Source organism: Malaya genurostris, chromosome 2 (assembly GCF_030247185.1).
Source record: "Malaya genurostris strain Urasoe2022 chromosome 2, Malgen_1.1, whole genome shotgun sequence".
In the NCBI taxonomy this organism is placed as follows: domain Eukaryota; kingdom Metazoa; phylum Arthropoda; class Insecta; order Diptera; family Culicidae; genus Malaya; species Malaya genurostris.
In genome coordinates, this window is record NC_080571.1 from 323,099,142 (window position 1) to 323,114,144 (window position 15,003).

At 37.9% G+C, this 15,003-nt stretch overlaps 2 protein-coding genes across 2 annotated transcripts; one reads left to right on the top strand and one right to left on the bottom strand.

The window, feature by feature from the left end:
• Positions 1-13: 13 nt before the first annotated feature.
• LOC131431355 (zinc finger protein 99-like) lies at positions 14-2,130 on the bottom strand. The gene is made up of 2 exons (XM_058597011.1): positions 1,767-2,130; positions 14-1,704 (listed from the first exon to the last, which is right to left on the bottom strand). The coding sequence occupies exons 1-2, from the start codon at positions 2,023-2,025 to the stop codon at positions 80-82; spliced, it is 1,884 nt and encodes a 627-aa protein (XP_058452994.1). The 5' UTR covers positions 2,026-2,130; the 3' UTR covers positions 14-79.
• Positions 2,131-8,849: 6,719 nt separating this feature from the next.
• On the top strand, positions 8,850-13,796 carry LOC131431357 (zinc finger protein 564-like). The gene is made up of 5 exons (XM_058597014.1): positions 8,850-8,974; positions 9,034-10,106; positions 10,166-10,564; positions 10,634-10,767; positions 10,831-13,796. The coding sequence occupies exons 1-5, from the start codon at positions 8,944-8,946 to the stop codon at positions 10,985-10,987; spliced, it is 1,794 nt and encodes a 597-aa protein (XP_058452997.1). The 5' UTR covers positions 8,850-8,943; the 3' UTR covers positions 10,988-13,796.
• The last annotated feature ends 1,207 nt before the right edge of the window (positions 13,797-15,003 follow it).

Sequence of the window (15,003 nt, forward strand, 5' to 3'; positions counted from 1 at the left end):
TAACTTGGCTTTTCTTTCCTAAAATCTTTATTGAAGAGATAATCGAAGGGACTAAAAAATAGATCATTTGTGCATTTACTCATAGTTTGAAAGGTTCAACAATTCGTTCCATCCTTTGTTCCAGATCGAACCCAGCACTAACCAGTTGTTCGATCTCCTCTTTCGACACTAGCTCGATCGTTTCTAATATCTCCTGGTGGGTACTATGCTGCGTATATTCGTGATCACTTCTGGATTCGGCATCAGCAAATTGTTCGGTACAAAACTGACAGAAAAATGCAGCTTCCTGTGGTTCCGTCGGATCTGACAATGTGTTTTGTTCTGAACTACCGAGAAAGTGTTCCTGTATATGTTGTCTTAAAGTAGTTAATCTTACAAATACTTTTGGGCAATGTTCGCAGTGGTAAGATTTTCGACCGGAAAAATGAAGTAGTTTGTGCTGTCGGAAATTGTACTGATGATTAAATCTTTTACCACAGTAAGGGCACTCGTAAGGACACTCGCCGGTGTGCGTTCGAATGTGCCGCTGGAGTGATACCTTGGTACTGAATACTTTGCAGCACTGCTCGCACTTAAACCGTTTCTCTGTTTGAACTCGGTGCTTCAATGCGTGTGCCAAGAATGTTCGTTTTTTGTCGAAAGCCTTACCACATGATTCGCAGGTAAACCCATCTTTCTGGAAGTTTCGATGAATCCAGCGAATGTGAGAATACCGACCGTATTCCGTGCAGAATCTCTGCGGACAGTGAGTGCAAATATAAGGATACAGATGGGATTGCAAGTGTCGGTTTAAAGACACCATTCCTTTTAGTACAATTGGATTAGTTTCAATACTACACTGTTCGCATTTGTAGGGTAGCATGTCTACGTGAGATGTTAGATGTTCTTCTAACACCTGTGCGGAAGTAAAAGCTTGGTTGCATACGTAGCAATTGTTAGGAACAAGCTCCGGCATTTTCAAAGTTTGTGAAGATTTTTTCTGCTTGATCAACTCTGGAGATGATGTAGACTTTTTTACTTTTCTTGCATCGTCAGAGTTTCGTTCAAGATGAAAATTTGCATTACTACAAACATTGTTTCCGAAAGCCTCCAAGTCATCCGCTGCCAGAATACATTCGTTTACCAATCCTTCCCGATCGTCCATATCATGCTCGACCAAGTGTTCGACATTATCGAATTGTTCCTCCATCCCACAATCGACATCTGAACGGGATCTTTCTTGTACAGTGTTATGAGCACTGTTATCCTTGGAGATTTCAATCACGCCATGCTCTGAAAGAGCTTCTCGGTTACTTTGAATAATACTTTTGACAAAATTAACTTTCCTTTCGTTCGACACATCTACAGTTGAATCATACCGTTCAAAATAGCTTATCAATCTATTTTCCTTCAACAACCTTCGTAACTTTTCTGCATGCATCTGAAACTCTCGTCGAATGTTGTAGGCGAAATCAACCTTAGTTATGCATCCGGGGCAAATTTTATTCGGAAGATTCTCGTTAGCCCGAATCTGAACTCCACTTACTAAATATATAATTTCTGCCAGATCCAAATTGTGAATTCGCGCATTTAGAGGAAACAGTTTTGCATGCTTATTGAAACATAGCCGACAAAATTCATTCGTTAGCTGAGATATCCTGAGCAAGTCTCCATTGTCTTCAACCAAATGCATTGTATCGTCATCATCACAAATGGATGGAATTGCTGGAATGTTTAAAATCAAACAGTTCATTTTTAATTCAAACGAACAAGTTTTATAAACTTACCTCCCTCGGCTAGTATTATTCCTTCATCTTTGGATATTAGATCCGACGGCAAGAAGTGATTCGAGCAAACCTGTTTTGTTTTCCACCGGAAACGGGTTTGATTGGTAATGGCCAATGCATCCAGCCACAGCGAACGTTGAATTTCATTTTCAGGGAAATGATGGAAAGTGACCGAAGTCTGGAGACTGGAATTGATTAATTCCGAAGATTTTCCGTTAACGTTGCTGTTCGGACAAATCGAAATACAGCAGGTGGACATAACTATTCACATTACACTTCATCTAACGACACTAGATATATTTATTCCGAACTAATAAATTTTTCCGCATACAAAAACGATGGAAATGAAATCAACTGTATTTCAACGAAGGGCGAATCTAACAAAATAAACAAATTTAGTTTCACTATTCAACACGCTTATAAAAAGTTACTTAAAGTTTGAGCAAATACAATTTGGTTTGAGTACTACACTCAAAAAAATATTACAGTAACCGCAACCTCCCGCATAGCGTTTTGGCTACCTGGGCAGCCATGGCCACCAGAAGGCTACCAAAATTGATTCAGTTACGGTTGTCAAATCCAATTTGACAAAACAAAGTCGCCTGTATCCAAGTTAGCCGAGCGTTTTCATCTTCTCACCTTCGCTGAAAATGTCAAAGATTTCAATGTGGAAAAATCCTGGTGGATACGGTTGTATCGTTTGAGTTGTATTCCTGGCAGCGGTGAGGCAGCCGGTCACCAGAATGTCTGCCAGCCATATTTTTCCAGCTGGCAGCGTTTAGTCAGCCGTCTGGCAGCCATGCGTATGCGGGCTGTTGCTCATGGTCATTTCAACTACGCACTCAAATAATAATAACGAATATGATATCAGCACAGAAAACAGATATACAGGCTCACACATGGGCTGTGTGTAAAATTTGCTCTTCAGTGTGGCGAACACTTGCAGATGTCGCCGCGATCGCCAATATGTGTTCCAGGGGTCAGATTTCAATCACACCATTTTGTTTGTCATTATGTGTTCCAGGGGTCAGATTTCAATCACGCCAATTTGTTTTTATGTAGCATGTCAAATCGCCGTGATTGTTCTGCTATTGAATTTAATGTTATTAGATTTTGCTATTTTCTGTGACATAGTAATTAAAAGACATGGGAAGGGAATGTGAATTCTATACTTGTGGAAATCGCGAGAGCAGCTGTAGCCGCAGTGACGATATTTCGTTTTATAAATTTCCTAAGAAGAATAAACTGTAAGTAACTTATTATTGTAGAGTTGAATTGCATTCGAAAAAAAATAAAAATCTATTTCTTAGATGTTCTTTGTGGGTAAAGGCATGTTGCTCTCCCGAAGCAACTCATATTTTTGAAACGAACGGAGTAGAAGCTTTTCGAATGAGAAAAATCTGCTCTAACCAACTGCATTCAAAAATATTGAAAGGAAAAATAAAGAGTAAGTACTTCAATGTTAATTCCTGTGTATATTTTAATAGAATAATATAAATTATAGATTGACGCTTGGTGCGGTACCGTTAACCTGTGAGGGATTTGTAAACAGAAGTAAAGATATTACACCAAAGATGATTTTCCAAAACAAGGATCGAAACCATGAAATGAAATTGTGGGATCCGAAGTACATTGAAAATGAGAAACTAAATGACCAGATTCTCGCAGACTCTTTATTGTCAATAGTGTGCCGTAGCGATAATTATCATATATTATTAAAAAATGAAGATATCAATCTCAAAGCTGAAAAGTCAATACAGTTTTTGTCATCTGATTGTTTTCATGACATTATTGTCGAAGAAGAAATTCCGGGTGATGAACAAATTGCCAGTTTTTTTTTTTTGTTTCAATTATAGAGGCTTTAACATCTTAGGTCATTCGCCTCTTCGGACCAGAAAATCATTCTGACCCTATGTGCGGGGTTGGGAATCGAACCCAGGCGGGCTGCGTGAAAGGCATCGACTATCCCATCACGCTATACCCGTCCCCTGAATTGCCAGAGTTATCTTCGTTACAAGCAAAGCAAAGTCCTGGCATTACATTCCTTTTGTGGAATTTGGCCTTTCTGTTTCAACAGACTTCGCAGCCGATTCTTAGTGTACAGAATCATTTCATGGCTAGTACTATGGATCCTACTGACACTAAGAATCCTTCCAGGTCGGGGCTCGAACATACGCCAACTGGCTTGTAAGACCAGCGCCCTATGCATTGAACCACCAACTCGGGCGTTACAGAAAACCACCATTAAGAACGAGCTTTCGGAAGTATTAACCATTAAAACAGACGGTCTTGAGGCTTCTTGTTATTCTATATATGACCAAGTTCAACAAGTTGCCAATGACAGCACTCTGAAAAATATATCGATGAATGAAAACCAGAAAAACACGTTCAACGATGACAGCGAATCGTGTAATAAAACTAAAAGATGGAAACGTATACAAAATGAAAAGAAAACTATTAAAATTCTTAAGGTTAAGCTTAAGTCCGTTCGTCGTCAGCTTTTTGTATCTATGCAAACCAGTAATCGTCGATTAAAAATGATCAATCGAAGCAAACGTATTTCAATTAAGCTATTGAGTAAGATTAAAAAAATCAGAAGACAAAAATCTGATAGGGAAATGCTCGGGGAATTGGCTGAGGTTAATCCCATAGTAAAAGATTCATTGCTTAATGCAGCGCGACGCCCAGCGGCTCGTCGTTATCATCCAGCTACGATGAAATTCGCAGCTGGAGTGTATCTAAACGGCCCTCGTACTTACCGGTATATAAGAAACTCAAAGCAAATAATGTTACCACACAAAAACATTGTGTACAATTTCAATTTAAACATTCGTTTAAAGCCAGGGTTGGACGGAGCAATCTGGAATCGAATGAAAACTAAAACTAAGCGGCTGCGAACTAAACAGAACAAATTAGTAATGATCTGTCTAGATGGAATGTCTGTTAAATCAGAACTGACTTATTGTGCTAAGTCCGACACATTCTATGGATTTTCGGATTACGGCATTGTAAGGAAGGTCGAAAGGAATGATCTATGCAAGCTAACTTAATTAAAAAATCGTTCAAAGTTTCTATCGAGCAGTGGTTCTAGTTTGCATGGAATATATGACTGAATTATATGACTGAATACCAGTTGTCCTAACTACATTTATTACTTCAGCCATACAGAACTCCAATAACAGACAATTCCGTGCATCTTAAATTTCTAGAGGAAACACAACGAGTCTTCAAGACAATGTACTATACTGTAAATACGTGCTTCAACATTAAAACGGTAAAAAAAATTTGGGCATATTATAACTCATTACTTATACCAAATATATTGATTATTTTCAGGCAAAAAATTGTCCAGAGCACTAACTAGTGCCCAAAAACGTCCGGTATACCTTAAAGGTTTTAAAGGGAACATCAACGCTTTGAAGTGGATTTGGAACACGCTAAAAAACAATACAGCTGCAATTATCTATGCACAAACCCACTGTACCAGGACTGCTTGGAGAACTTTTTTTCTGAAATTTGACGCCGTTGTGGGTTTAATGAAGCTCCTAATGCTTTCCAATTTTGCACTGTATTTAAATATGCCATCCAGTAAATCAAATAACATCTCCAATGAAGGTATGAATTGTGAGAACGATAGGCTTCCGCTTTTCCTGAATGAGGAAGATCTTGAAGAAACTTTCACGGCAGCGTCAAACACTCCCACATTTGATTTCGAACCATTAAATGTTGATGCACCCTATCAGTTCCTCGCGAAGGACATAAACGCATTGATATACAAGGTGAGATGAAAAAACTGCAACAAAGTAAAACGCCATAATTTTTTCATTTTTTTTTTAAATTTTATTGAATGAAAGCAAAAAATGTCGGAAATAACATCAAATTTGAGAATCGGTTTAGATTTGTTCGAATTGGCCACCTTTGGCACGAACTATGGCCTTCAAACGGCCAATGAAACCATCACACGCTGCCCGAAAGTGGCTCTGCGGTATTTTGTCCCATTCTCGGCGAAGCGCTTGCTTGAGATGATCGACACTTTGGTATTTTTTAGTGCCAACCTTGCTTTCCAAAATACCCCAGGCACAATAGTCCAACGGATTGGCATCCGGAGATTTTGGTGGCCATTGTGCGGTGGAAATGAAGCGAGGAACCTCATTTCTTAACCATTCTTGGGTGGCGCGTGCTGAGTGCGATGGTGCTGAGTCCTGTTGGAATGTCCAAGGTCTGCGGCCGAAATGTTTGCGTGCCCAGGGCTTCAGAACTCCCTCCAAAATATTTTCGCGATAGATTTGCGCATTTATTTTGACCCCACGGTCGATGAATACGAGCGGCGAGCGACCATCGGCTATTATGGCGGCCCACACCATCACCATGGCCGGCTTTTGAGTTCTGGTGGCCAACCGAAGTTGCAAATTTTCAGCTGACCTCTCTGGCAAGTAAACACGATCATTTTGTTTGTTTACAAACTGCTGGATAACGAATGGTTTCTCATCGGAGAAAACCAAATTCGGCAGTTCACCACTTTCGGCCAAGCGAAGCAACTCTTTAGCTTTTTCGAGTCTAACTTTTTTTTGCGCATCAGTAAGATCTTGCACTTTTTGGAACTTCAATGGCTTTAGTCCAAGCTCATTTTTCAATATTTGCCGAATGGCATATTGCGATATGTTCAGCTCACGAGCCATTTTTCGGCCACTGCGACGCGGATTTCGTTCAATTCGCTTCTTCACTTTTCGAACCATTTCTGCCGATGTTGCTGTTTTTTTTCGTCCACTTCCTTGACGTCGGGCTACGCTACCAGTATCACGGTAACGAGCGATGGTACGAGACACAAAAGATTTATTCACTTTTAAATGCTGGAGGGCTCTAACGATAGCCACTTGTGGTTTTCCAGCCAAATGCAAAGCAATCACACTATCACACTTGAATTCCATCACAAAAAATTTTTTTTCTGAAAAATTCCCACCAAAATGCTTTTGTGCGCTTGTAAATAATATAATGAGCTGTCACTAGAATAAATCTGACAGCTGTGGGACGAGCGGTTTAGAAATGACAGCAGTCTGAAGTTGGTTGCAGTTTTTTCATCTCACCTTGTATATCATTGAAGCAGCAGTTCATAAACTGCCTCATGCAAGATGTCGTTCAGTGTTGAAAATTGAACAGGATAACGCTTCCTCGCATAATGAAGATTACGCGTTTTGCAAATTGAAATCTCAATTTTCTTCTCGTCAGATTAATATTCCTAACAACAAACTTTATGATATTGGGTTAGTTTCATTTGCCGTATTTAAACAAAAATTTAAAAAAATTTTATATGATAAAAGAAAACATGTTAAGTTGCGAATGAAACAATATGTCAAATATGAAAGCTTCGGAACCTCAGTTTGCAAAGCATATTTTACCAAATTAATGGATTGTATTTTTAATACGTTTATTCAGGGATTTTTAAAAGAGACTCACTTCAGGAACAAAATAACAGCGAATAATAAGCGTCGGCAGAAACGCAACCGCAAAGCTTTTCGCATGAATTTGAACGAATTTATTTAGAAAGCTCCCGTACTCTTGTTAATTAATAAAATCACAAATTGTGCGCATTATTGCTTATTTTATTTCTAAGCTCTACCATCTGAAAAGTACGATTGAAAACATCGATTACGAATTCCTAAAATTGGAAATTAACGTCTATCTACTGAAACTGTTTACGATTTAGGCATAATCCATATATTGCTTGTCTTCTTACCTATTATCGAGTGATTTTACGAAAGGTTCAAACCTAGTACTCGTTCTCTACGTACCAAATCCGCCATTCAGCACATACTTAAGGTTCTTATTGTTACATTCTAATCTTTATATACAATCCGATTCTGTATTCCGATCGAATCGGAATATTTAAATCGAATTAAATTTGCCATCTGTATTTCGATTGAATTCGAGTTTTTCATACATCACTTGCATTTAATGATATCGGGAGAAACAAGTAATTGGTAATAGTGTTGCTAATATAGTTCATCTTGATAATTTTTCTTGTCATATGATTGTTACACTGTTCTCCCATGTACAGTTATTTGCATTCGTAATGGCTTTCCTGTTTGATGGAAGTGATTCTACTGATGAATTAGATAACGGGAATTGGATGTGATGAAATCCTTCGCCATGGAATATTATCATTCATAATATCATTTTCCACTCGAGGAACAAAGAGCCGGAATGCTATCGAGTTTTGTCAACTGCAGTGAATTTGCGATTCAGTGCATATTGTTTGCTTTGTAACAATAGTTTTGTAGCTCGTCCAGCTCTGTACCATCCTAGGAACACATATGATCATATGTTTAAATGTCTAGTAGAATGAAGAGGTCGAAAGTAAACTTTAATCAGGAATTTTATATCGCATCTCCGTTGTTTATGTTGTACCGGAAAAATGTTCAAATCATATTCGATCAATATTACTTGGTTCCCGAATGCTAATTATTCACATTTTCTCATCGATCTCATCAATTCAACCAGCTTTATCAGCCTGGAAAAAAACCAATCTAAATCATTAAATCACAAATTGATTATTGAAAATCACCTCCTAAGCATCTACTCCACAAACACGTTGCTAAAAGTTTGATATTCGATTCGTTTTTCCAACTACTGTGGAAATAAAATTTGTGCTATAGCAAAATAACCTTTGTTATCGTTCCGGAACGAAGAGGAACGTTTTGAAATATTGAGGCTGTGACCGAGGCGAACAGTCGAGTAGGTGGCAGTAGTGAGCCCAACGTACAGCAAATTTAAAATTTACACAGGAATTTGAAATTTTTTGTTCGAGCCTGTATATCTGTTATCTGTGGTTATGGTAACTGTTAATCAAAATCAATAACTTAGCAATCTGTGTTGCCAGTTTCAACATTTTTTCAAGGGATTACGTTTTGACATTACCAGTTACTGAGGGGTAGTTAAATTTACGATACAGTTTTGATAGACGAGTGGCAGGTCGTGTCGTCGGTTTTACCCTATATTTGTGTAGTATTGATAACAGTATTGAAAGGCTAACTTTGCATCTGGTGTTTTGTTTATGCTCGATATCTGTCAAATTTATTCAGTTTATAAACAATACGAGTTTTTATTTATCATTATCCCTGAATCCTGTTAGAAATTAGAAAAGTCTTCTACAGTGCAGCTGAATAATACTACAAATATCATGGATGACGTTTTAGAGGAAGTATTTCTAAGTAGGACTTTATACATTGTTGGCTCTTGACACAAAATTTATGTTATTCTTATTTCATAGTTAAGGAAGAACCAATTAATCCTGAATTAGCACCGATTAAAGTTGTAACTTTTCCACTGACAACTAGTGAAGCAATTGATAGTCACCTAGATCGTTTCTGTCGGTTTTGCTTACGTGAATTACCTGGTTTGATTCCTCTGATGTCCCGTATCCAAGACATTCTGATTACGGATATGATTCGAACGCTAATGGGACTCAGCATCACACAGTTGCGTCTCGGTTCACTCAGACGGATATGCAACGAATGTCTTGTGAAATTAGATTATGCTTACAATATCAAGAAGGAATTCGAGGATACGGACATGATTTTGAAAAGTTTGGAACAAATAAATGATGTTACTCTAGCAGATAGTTTGCAAAAGTATCAGAAGAAAATCTGTCCTAACGTTACAAATTGTAAATCAAGAACGTCCTCTTTTACCGATACTCAAAGTGAATATTTTATCGAACATTCTACGGAAGAGTTGATAGAAGAAGAACGACTTGACGATCTTCCCGAGGTTGGACAAAAACAAACATCTCCAGAACAAGTTAAACCTTTAGAGAAAAAACGTAAATGTCGTCGTTACAATATTGAAATGAAGGAAACCAAGCTTGATCCTAACAAGTGCTACATCTGCTGTGAAGTTTTCGACTCACAACACAGTTTGAATGTGCACCTCCCGGTGCACGTAGATATGATTCCATACTCTTGTCAACGATGTATCAACGAGAGTGGACAAAAAAAGGATATAAAGTCTCTCATTTTGCTCCACCGTCACTTTAGAATGCATGCAGGTTCGATCAAGTGTCCAAAGTGTCCTTTCCAAACCTGCACCGCCGTTGGTTTGTACAATCATGTACAACGTTATCATGGGGAAGAAACGAATACCGAGTATACTTGTGAAATTTGTGGAAGTAAAATGGTAAACAAAAGAAACTACGAAAGTCACATACGGTACCACAAGGCGGTTGATGAAGGCCGATACACATGCAAATACTGCGACAAGAAGTTTGCCACAAATGCCCGGCTGGTTCGTCATGAGCGAAGTCACACAAATGAAAAGCCATTCCGGTGCAAATACTGCGAAAAGGTGACAATTGTGAATTCTAGAGATTGATTGTTTAATTTTTATTTTATTTTTTCTATTAGAGCTTTAACAATGAAACTTCTCAAAATGCTCATGAACGAACTCACACCGGTGAGCGAGGCTATCGCTGTGACTGCTGCGGTAACTGTTATCGTACAAGTAATGCACTTAAAGAACATTTAGGATCGGCTCATGCCGAGAGCACAGGCAGTAAACCTAGGAGTCAAATGACCAAATCTTTCTTTTTGGATCCAGTTAAGTGTGAAGTCGAAGGCTGTGATTTCAGTACCATAAATCGAGCTAAATACTACAGTCATAAAGGAAAGCACGAGCTGAAGTATTGCTGTCAGAATTGTTCAGAACGGTTTCCCACCAGACAGAGATTACAGCAACACATGTATAAACATACCGGTATAAAACCGTACTGCTGTGAGTTGTGTGGCAAAGGATTTCGGTTTAAGGTAAGACTGGTCATGTTCGGAACTGTGTTGTAGAAAATCCAAAATATTTAAAATAAATTCTGCATGCAGAATAGTTTCAACGAACATTTGGATAAGCATGGCAACGTACGAGCCTACTCGTGTGAAATCTGCGGTATGTCGTTTGTGCGCGAGCGTACACTGAAGGAACATCGACTGAAACATAAAGAGGGAATGAACTACGAGTATGCATCTTGTATAAGCAACCATAGCTTTGAATAACGTTTCTTTTCAAATTTATCCCTCAGATGTCGTGTCTGTGGAAAAAAGTTCAAATACCGTGCGGATCAATCAAAGCACGAACGGACGCATGCTGATGGAGGACTGAAAGAGGAAATTGTGCTGCTGAATGAAACTCACGAGGACATGGATTTGATCGAGGAAGATACCGAAGGACTTCACTGAACCTGTTGTCAATTAGCTAATTTTATGACTTGTAATAGTGGAAGCAAATTTTCTAGGAATCTAGGGATCATTTTGTTTTTTAAAATTATGTGGCAGTTTTTTGTATGTAGATATTGCTAAATGCCAATTATTTTACGTTTATTACAGTAAAAAGACATGAGTTTTCCTTTCAAGGAAATTAAAATCCAAGCAGAAAATTAGGCTGGCCTCTGAATGAATATTATGATGTTAGACTGAAGGCAGAGTTTAAATATTTGTCTGAAATTAACCAGTAGCTGTGGATATTTTTTTGCCTAAGAGTTTCGAGAAACATTATGCATTTTTACAAACTAAGCTTCAAGTTCACAAATTTATCACGTTCTCCAATCCGTGGAATCTTTGCTATCGTTAAAACACTATTAAAAACCGTGGTCTTTCTGTGAGATTTTGTGTTCGTATATCATAATCGAAATCGCAATACGCAAATACGAATGAAATTCGATCGGAATTTCCGGACCGAAGTTTCCGAACCGATCCGAGTCGGAATCGGTTGTTGCACCTGATTCGGATTCCATTTATAAATCATACAGATTTGTGAATCAAATTCCAGACGAGTTAATTGGGTAGCGGCCGGTCAATCCAAAGTATTGCCAATAGATTTGGTAATCTGTGTCCGAATTTTTCAAAAAATCGAGGGCTTAGATCTTTAAATATTGTAACTAGATATCGAAACATTTACTATCAGGAGAGAAAGTATTGTTGGATTTATGAACGGTTTTGATATTCTGACAATATTTTCGACAATCCGATGAAGTTTCCACTATACGTTCAAAAGTATTGTCAATACACTTTGAATTGATAATAATATTTTGTGTAAAGCGGCCTTTCGAATGTGTACATGAACCTGAAAGTGGTTTTACACGTGACAATATTATTGTCAATCCAAAGTATTGTCAATAACGTCAATTCAATTGCCTTGGTAGCTTGTGTCCGAATTTTATCAAAAAATCTAGGGTTCACATATTAAACGGTTTCCTATCAAGAGAGAACCCCGAATAAAAAATATTGTAGAAAAACAATACGATTTGCTGTTACAAAACCTTCCACAATTTTGCTTTGACCGTTGAAAAATATTTTAATGTATTGTTATACACTATTCAAATAATTGTGAACATGCTTTTTACAATAGAATGTATAGGTTTTTAAGTATCATAACAATTCAAATCATAAAATTTTCTCATACATGTTTTCTTGGAAAACAATCAAATGTACAGTTTCAATATTGTTTGAAACACCACGTGTACAATAAATTCAATTGTAGAATCGTCGAAACAGTATATTGAATGGTTGGAAATGAAAACTAACTTGTCAAGATACAATAAAATGTATTGTAACCAATAGATTTAATTGTGAATCAATTGTTTATGATGTAAAATCAATGGTTTATTTTTTAGGGCAAGTGTTGTTGGATTGATGAGCGGTTTTTTATTTTTTAACAATATTTTCGTCAATTCGATGAAGTTTCCACTACACGATCAAAAGTATTGTCAATACTCCTTGTATTGACAATAATATTGTCTCGTGTAAGGGTCGCTAATAACATTGTCTTGTGTAATGCGGCCCTTAAGCAGCCCTTACACGTGACAATATTATTGTCAATCCAAAGTATTGTCAATACCGTCAATCCAATTGACTTGGTAACTTGAGTCCGCATTTTTCGAGAAAATCAAGCGTTTAGCTGCCCTTACACGAGACAATATTATTGTCAATACAAGGAGTATTGACAATACTTTTGATCGTGTAGTGGAAACTTCATTGGATTGACGAAAATATTGTCAAGAAATCAAAACTGCTCATCAATCCGACAATACTTTCTCTACAGAGAGGAAACTGTCAAATATGTGCAATGAACTCATCTCTCAATATTTCAATGTTCATTTGCAATATTTGAAGCTCCAAACACTTGATTTTCTCGAAAAATGCGGACTCAAATTACCAAGTCAATTGGATTGACGGTATTGACAATACTTTGGATTGACAATAATATTGTCACGTGTAAGGGCTGCTATTACCCGCATACGCATGGCAGCCAGACGGCTGACTAAACGCTGCCAGCTGGAAAAATATAGCTGGCAGACATTCTGGTGACCGACTTCCTCACCGCTGGCAGTTATACAACTCAAACGATACAACCGTATCCACCAGGATTTTTCCACATTGAAATCTTTGACATTTTCAGCGAAGGTGAGAAGATGAAAACGCTCGGCTAACTTAGATACAGGCGACATTGTTTTGTCAAATAGGATTTGACAACCGTCACTGAATCAATTTTGGTAGCCGTCTGGTGGCCATGGCTGCCCAGGTAGCCAAAACGCTATGCGGGTAGTTTCTCTTTCAATCAAAGCTCAGTTTAGACCCACACGGACCGAAGGATGCGGCCAACATGGATATTCGCCAACGTCATATGGAATCCAATATTCAATTCACCTCGCCTGCTGAAAGCTGAATTGTCGAGAAGTGAATACCCTTGGCATCTTAGAGCTTAAGCAGTGTGCCTTAATATTATATTATATTATTGAATAAAAAAAAAGCTCAGTTTAACAACTGTCAGTCTATCTCTTGAAATAACAAAATACCTCGTTCAGTTGAATAAGAGAGCATGAGAGCGGCTTCCAATTGAGGATTATGTAAACATTCGAATTGGTTCAAGATAATAGATGAAAGCTAAACCAGTTATGATAGCTGAAATATCCATTACAGCATAAACATAAACTCTTTGTTTCCTCTTTCAATTTTCATTTTAAAGACTGAAAAGTTATCGATTTAAACTTGCTGATGATTTGTTTTGTGTTTCGTACAAAGTTTATTACATTTTCAGTGATTTGGCCCTTTGGCTCTACATCTTTGTTACATATCGGTTTTGTTTAAATGCTGTTTGTGAAAATTAAAGTTTATGTCTTAACTGATTGGTTAAGAATTATTATTATATCGAAGGTTACCTTCCTACGTATATCCTTAACCTAAAACATTTAACCATCGAATGATTTTAATCTCAAAAGTTGAAGCACCTGTCTCCAAATGTTGTGCAAAATAGTTCGAATCTTTGGTATCTAGAATATTCAGGGAAGCCCGCTCATGAACTTCACTGGTTCTCGTCCTGTTGAGGATCATTTTTGCCTTTCTCTATAGAAAGGTATTAGAATTGCTGGAAAAACCGACTTTCGAACGGAGCCTCGGAGACCCATAGTGTTATATACCATTCGACTCAGTTCGACGAGATCGGAAAATGTCTGTGTGTATGTGTGTGTGTGTGTGTGTGTGTGTGTGTGTGTGTGTGTGTGTGTGTGTGTGTGTGTGTGTGTGTGTATGTGTGTGTGTGCACTTTTAGAAGATATTTGAACGCGCTCGATTTTCTCAGAGATGGCTGAACCGATTTTAACAAACTTGGGCTCGTTTGAAAGCTACTGTCGGGCCAATCATCAAGTTCGAAGATCAAATGGCTGTGACTTTTGGTTTCGGAGATATGATTGTATAAGTGACGTAACCGACAAAAGGCGTTGAATTTGAACGCGCTCAATTTTCTCAGAGATGGCTGAACCGATTTGAACAAACTTGGGCTCGTTTGAAAGGTACTATCGGGCCATTGATCAAGTTCGAAGATCAAATGGCTGTGACTTTTGGTTCCGGAGATATGATTGTATAAGTGACGTAACCGACAAAAAGCGTTGTATTTGAACGCGCTCAATTTTCTCAGAGATAACTGAACCGATTTTAACAAACTTGGGTTCGTTTGAAAGCTACTGTCGGGCCATTGATCAAGTTCGAAGATCAAATGGTTGTGGCTTTTGGTTCCAGATATATGATGGTATAAGTGACGTAACCGACAAAACACATTGATTTTTACCGCTCTTATATATATATGGGTGCCAAAATTTTGGGATCACCTCTATTTTCGTTAGACTCTAGTGCTCAAAAGTTTAAGCACCTCTAAAAAGCCTTCATGCAAAATTTGAGCTAAATCGGACATGCGTAAGGGG

What these genes read in the sequence shown, in the direction of transcription:
- LOC131431355 (XM_058597011.1), bottom strand. Translation starts at nt 2,025, where the DNA reads ATGTCCACCTGCTGTATTTCGATTTGTCCGAACAGCAACGTTAACGGA. An exon ending in AATAATACTAGCCGAGGGAG is followed by an intron (nt 1,705 to 1,766) that starts GTAAGTTTATAA and finishes TAAACATTCCAG; the next exon opens with CAATTCCATCCATTTGTGAT.
- LOC131431357 (XM_058597014.1), top strand. Translation starts at nt 8,944, where the DNA reads ATGGATGACGTTTTAGAGGAAGTATTTCTAA. An exon ending in GCAAAGGATTTCGGTTTAAG is followed by an intron (nt 10,565 to 10,633) that starts GTAAGACTGGTC and finishes TTCTGCATGCAG; the next exon opens with AATAGTTTCAACGAACATTT. An exon ending in AAAGAGGGAATGAACTACGA is followed by an intron (nt 10,768 to 10,830) that starts GTATGCATCTTG and finishes TTTATCCCTCAG; the next exon opens with ATGTCGTGTCTGTGGAAAAA.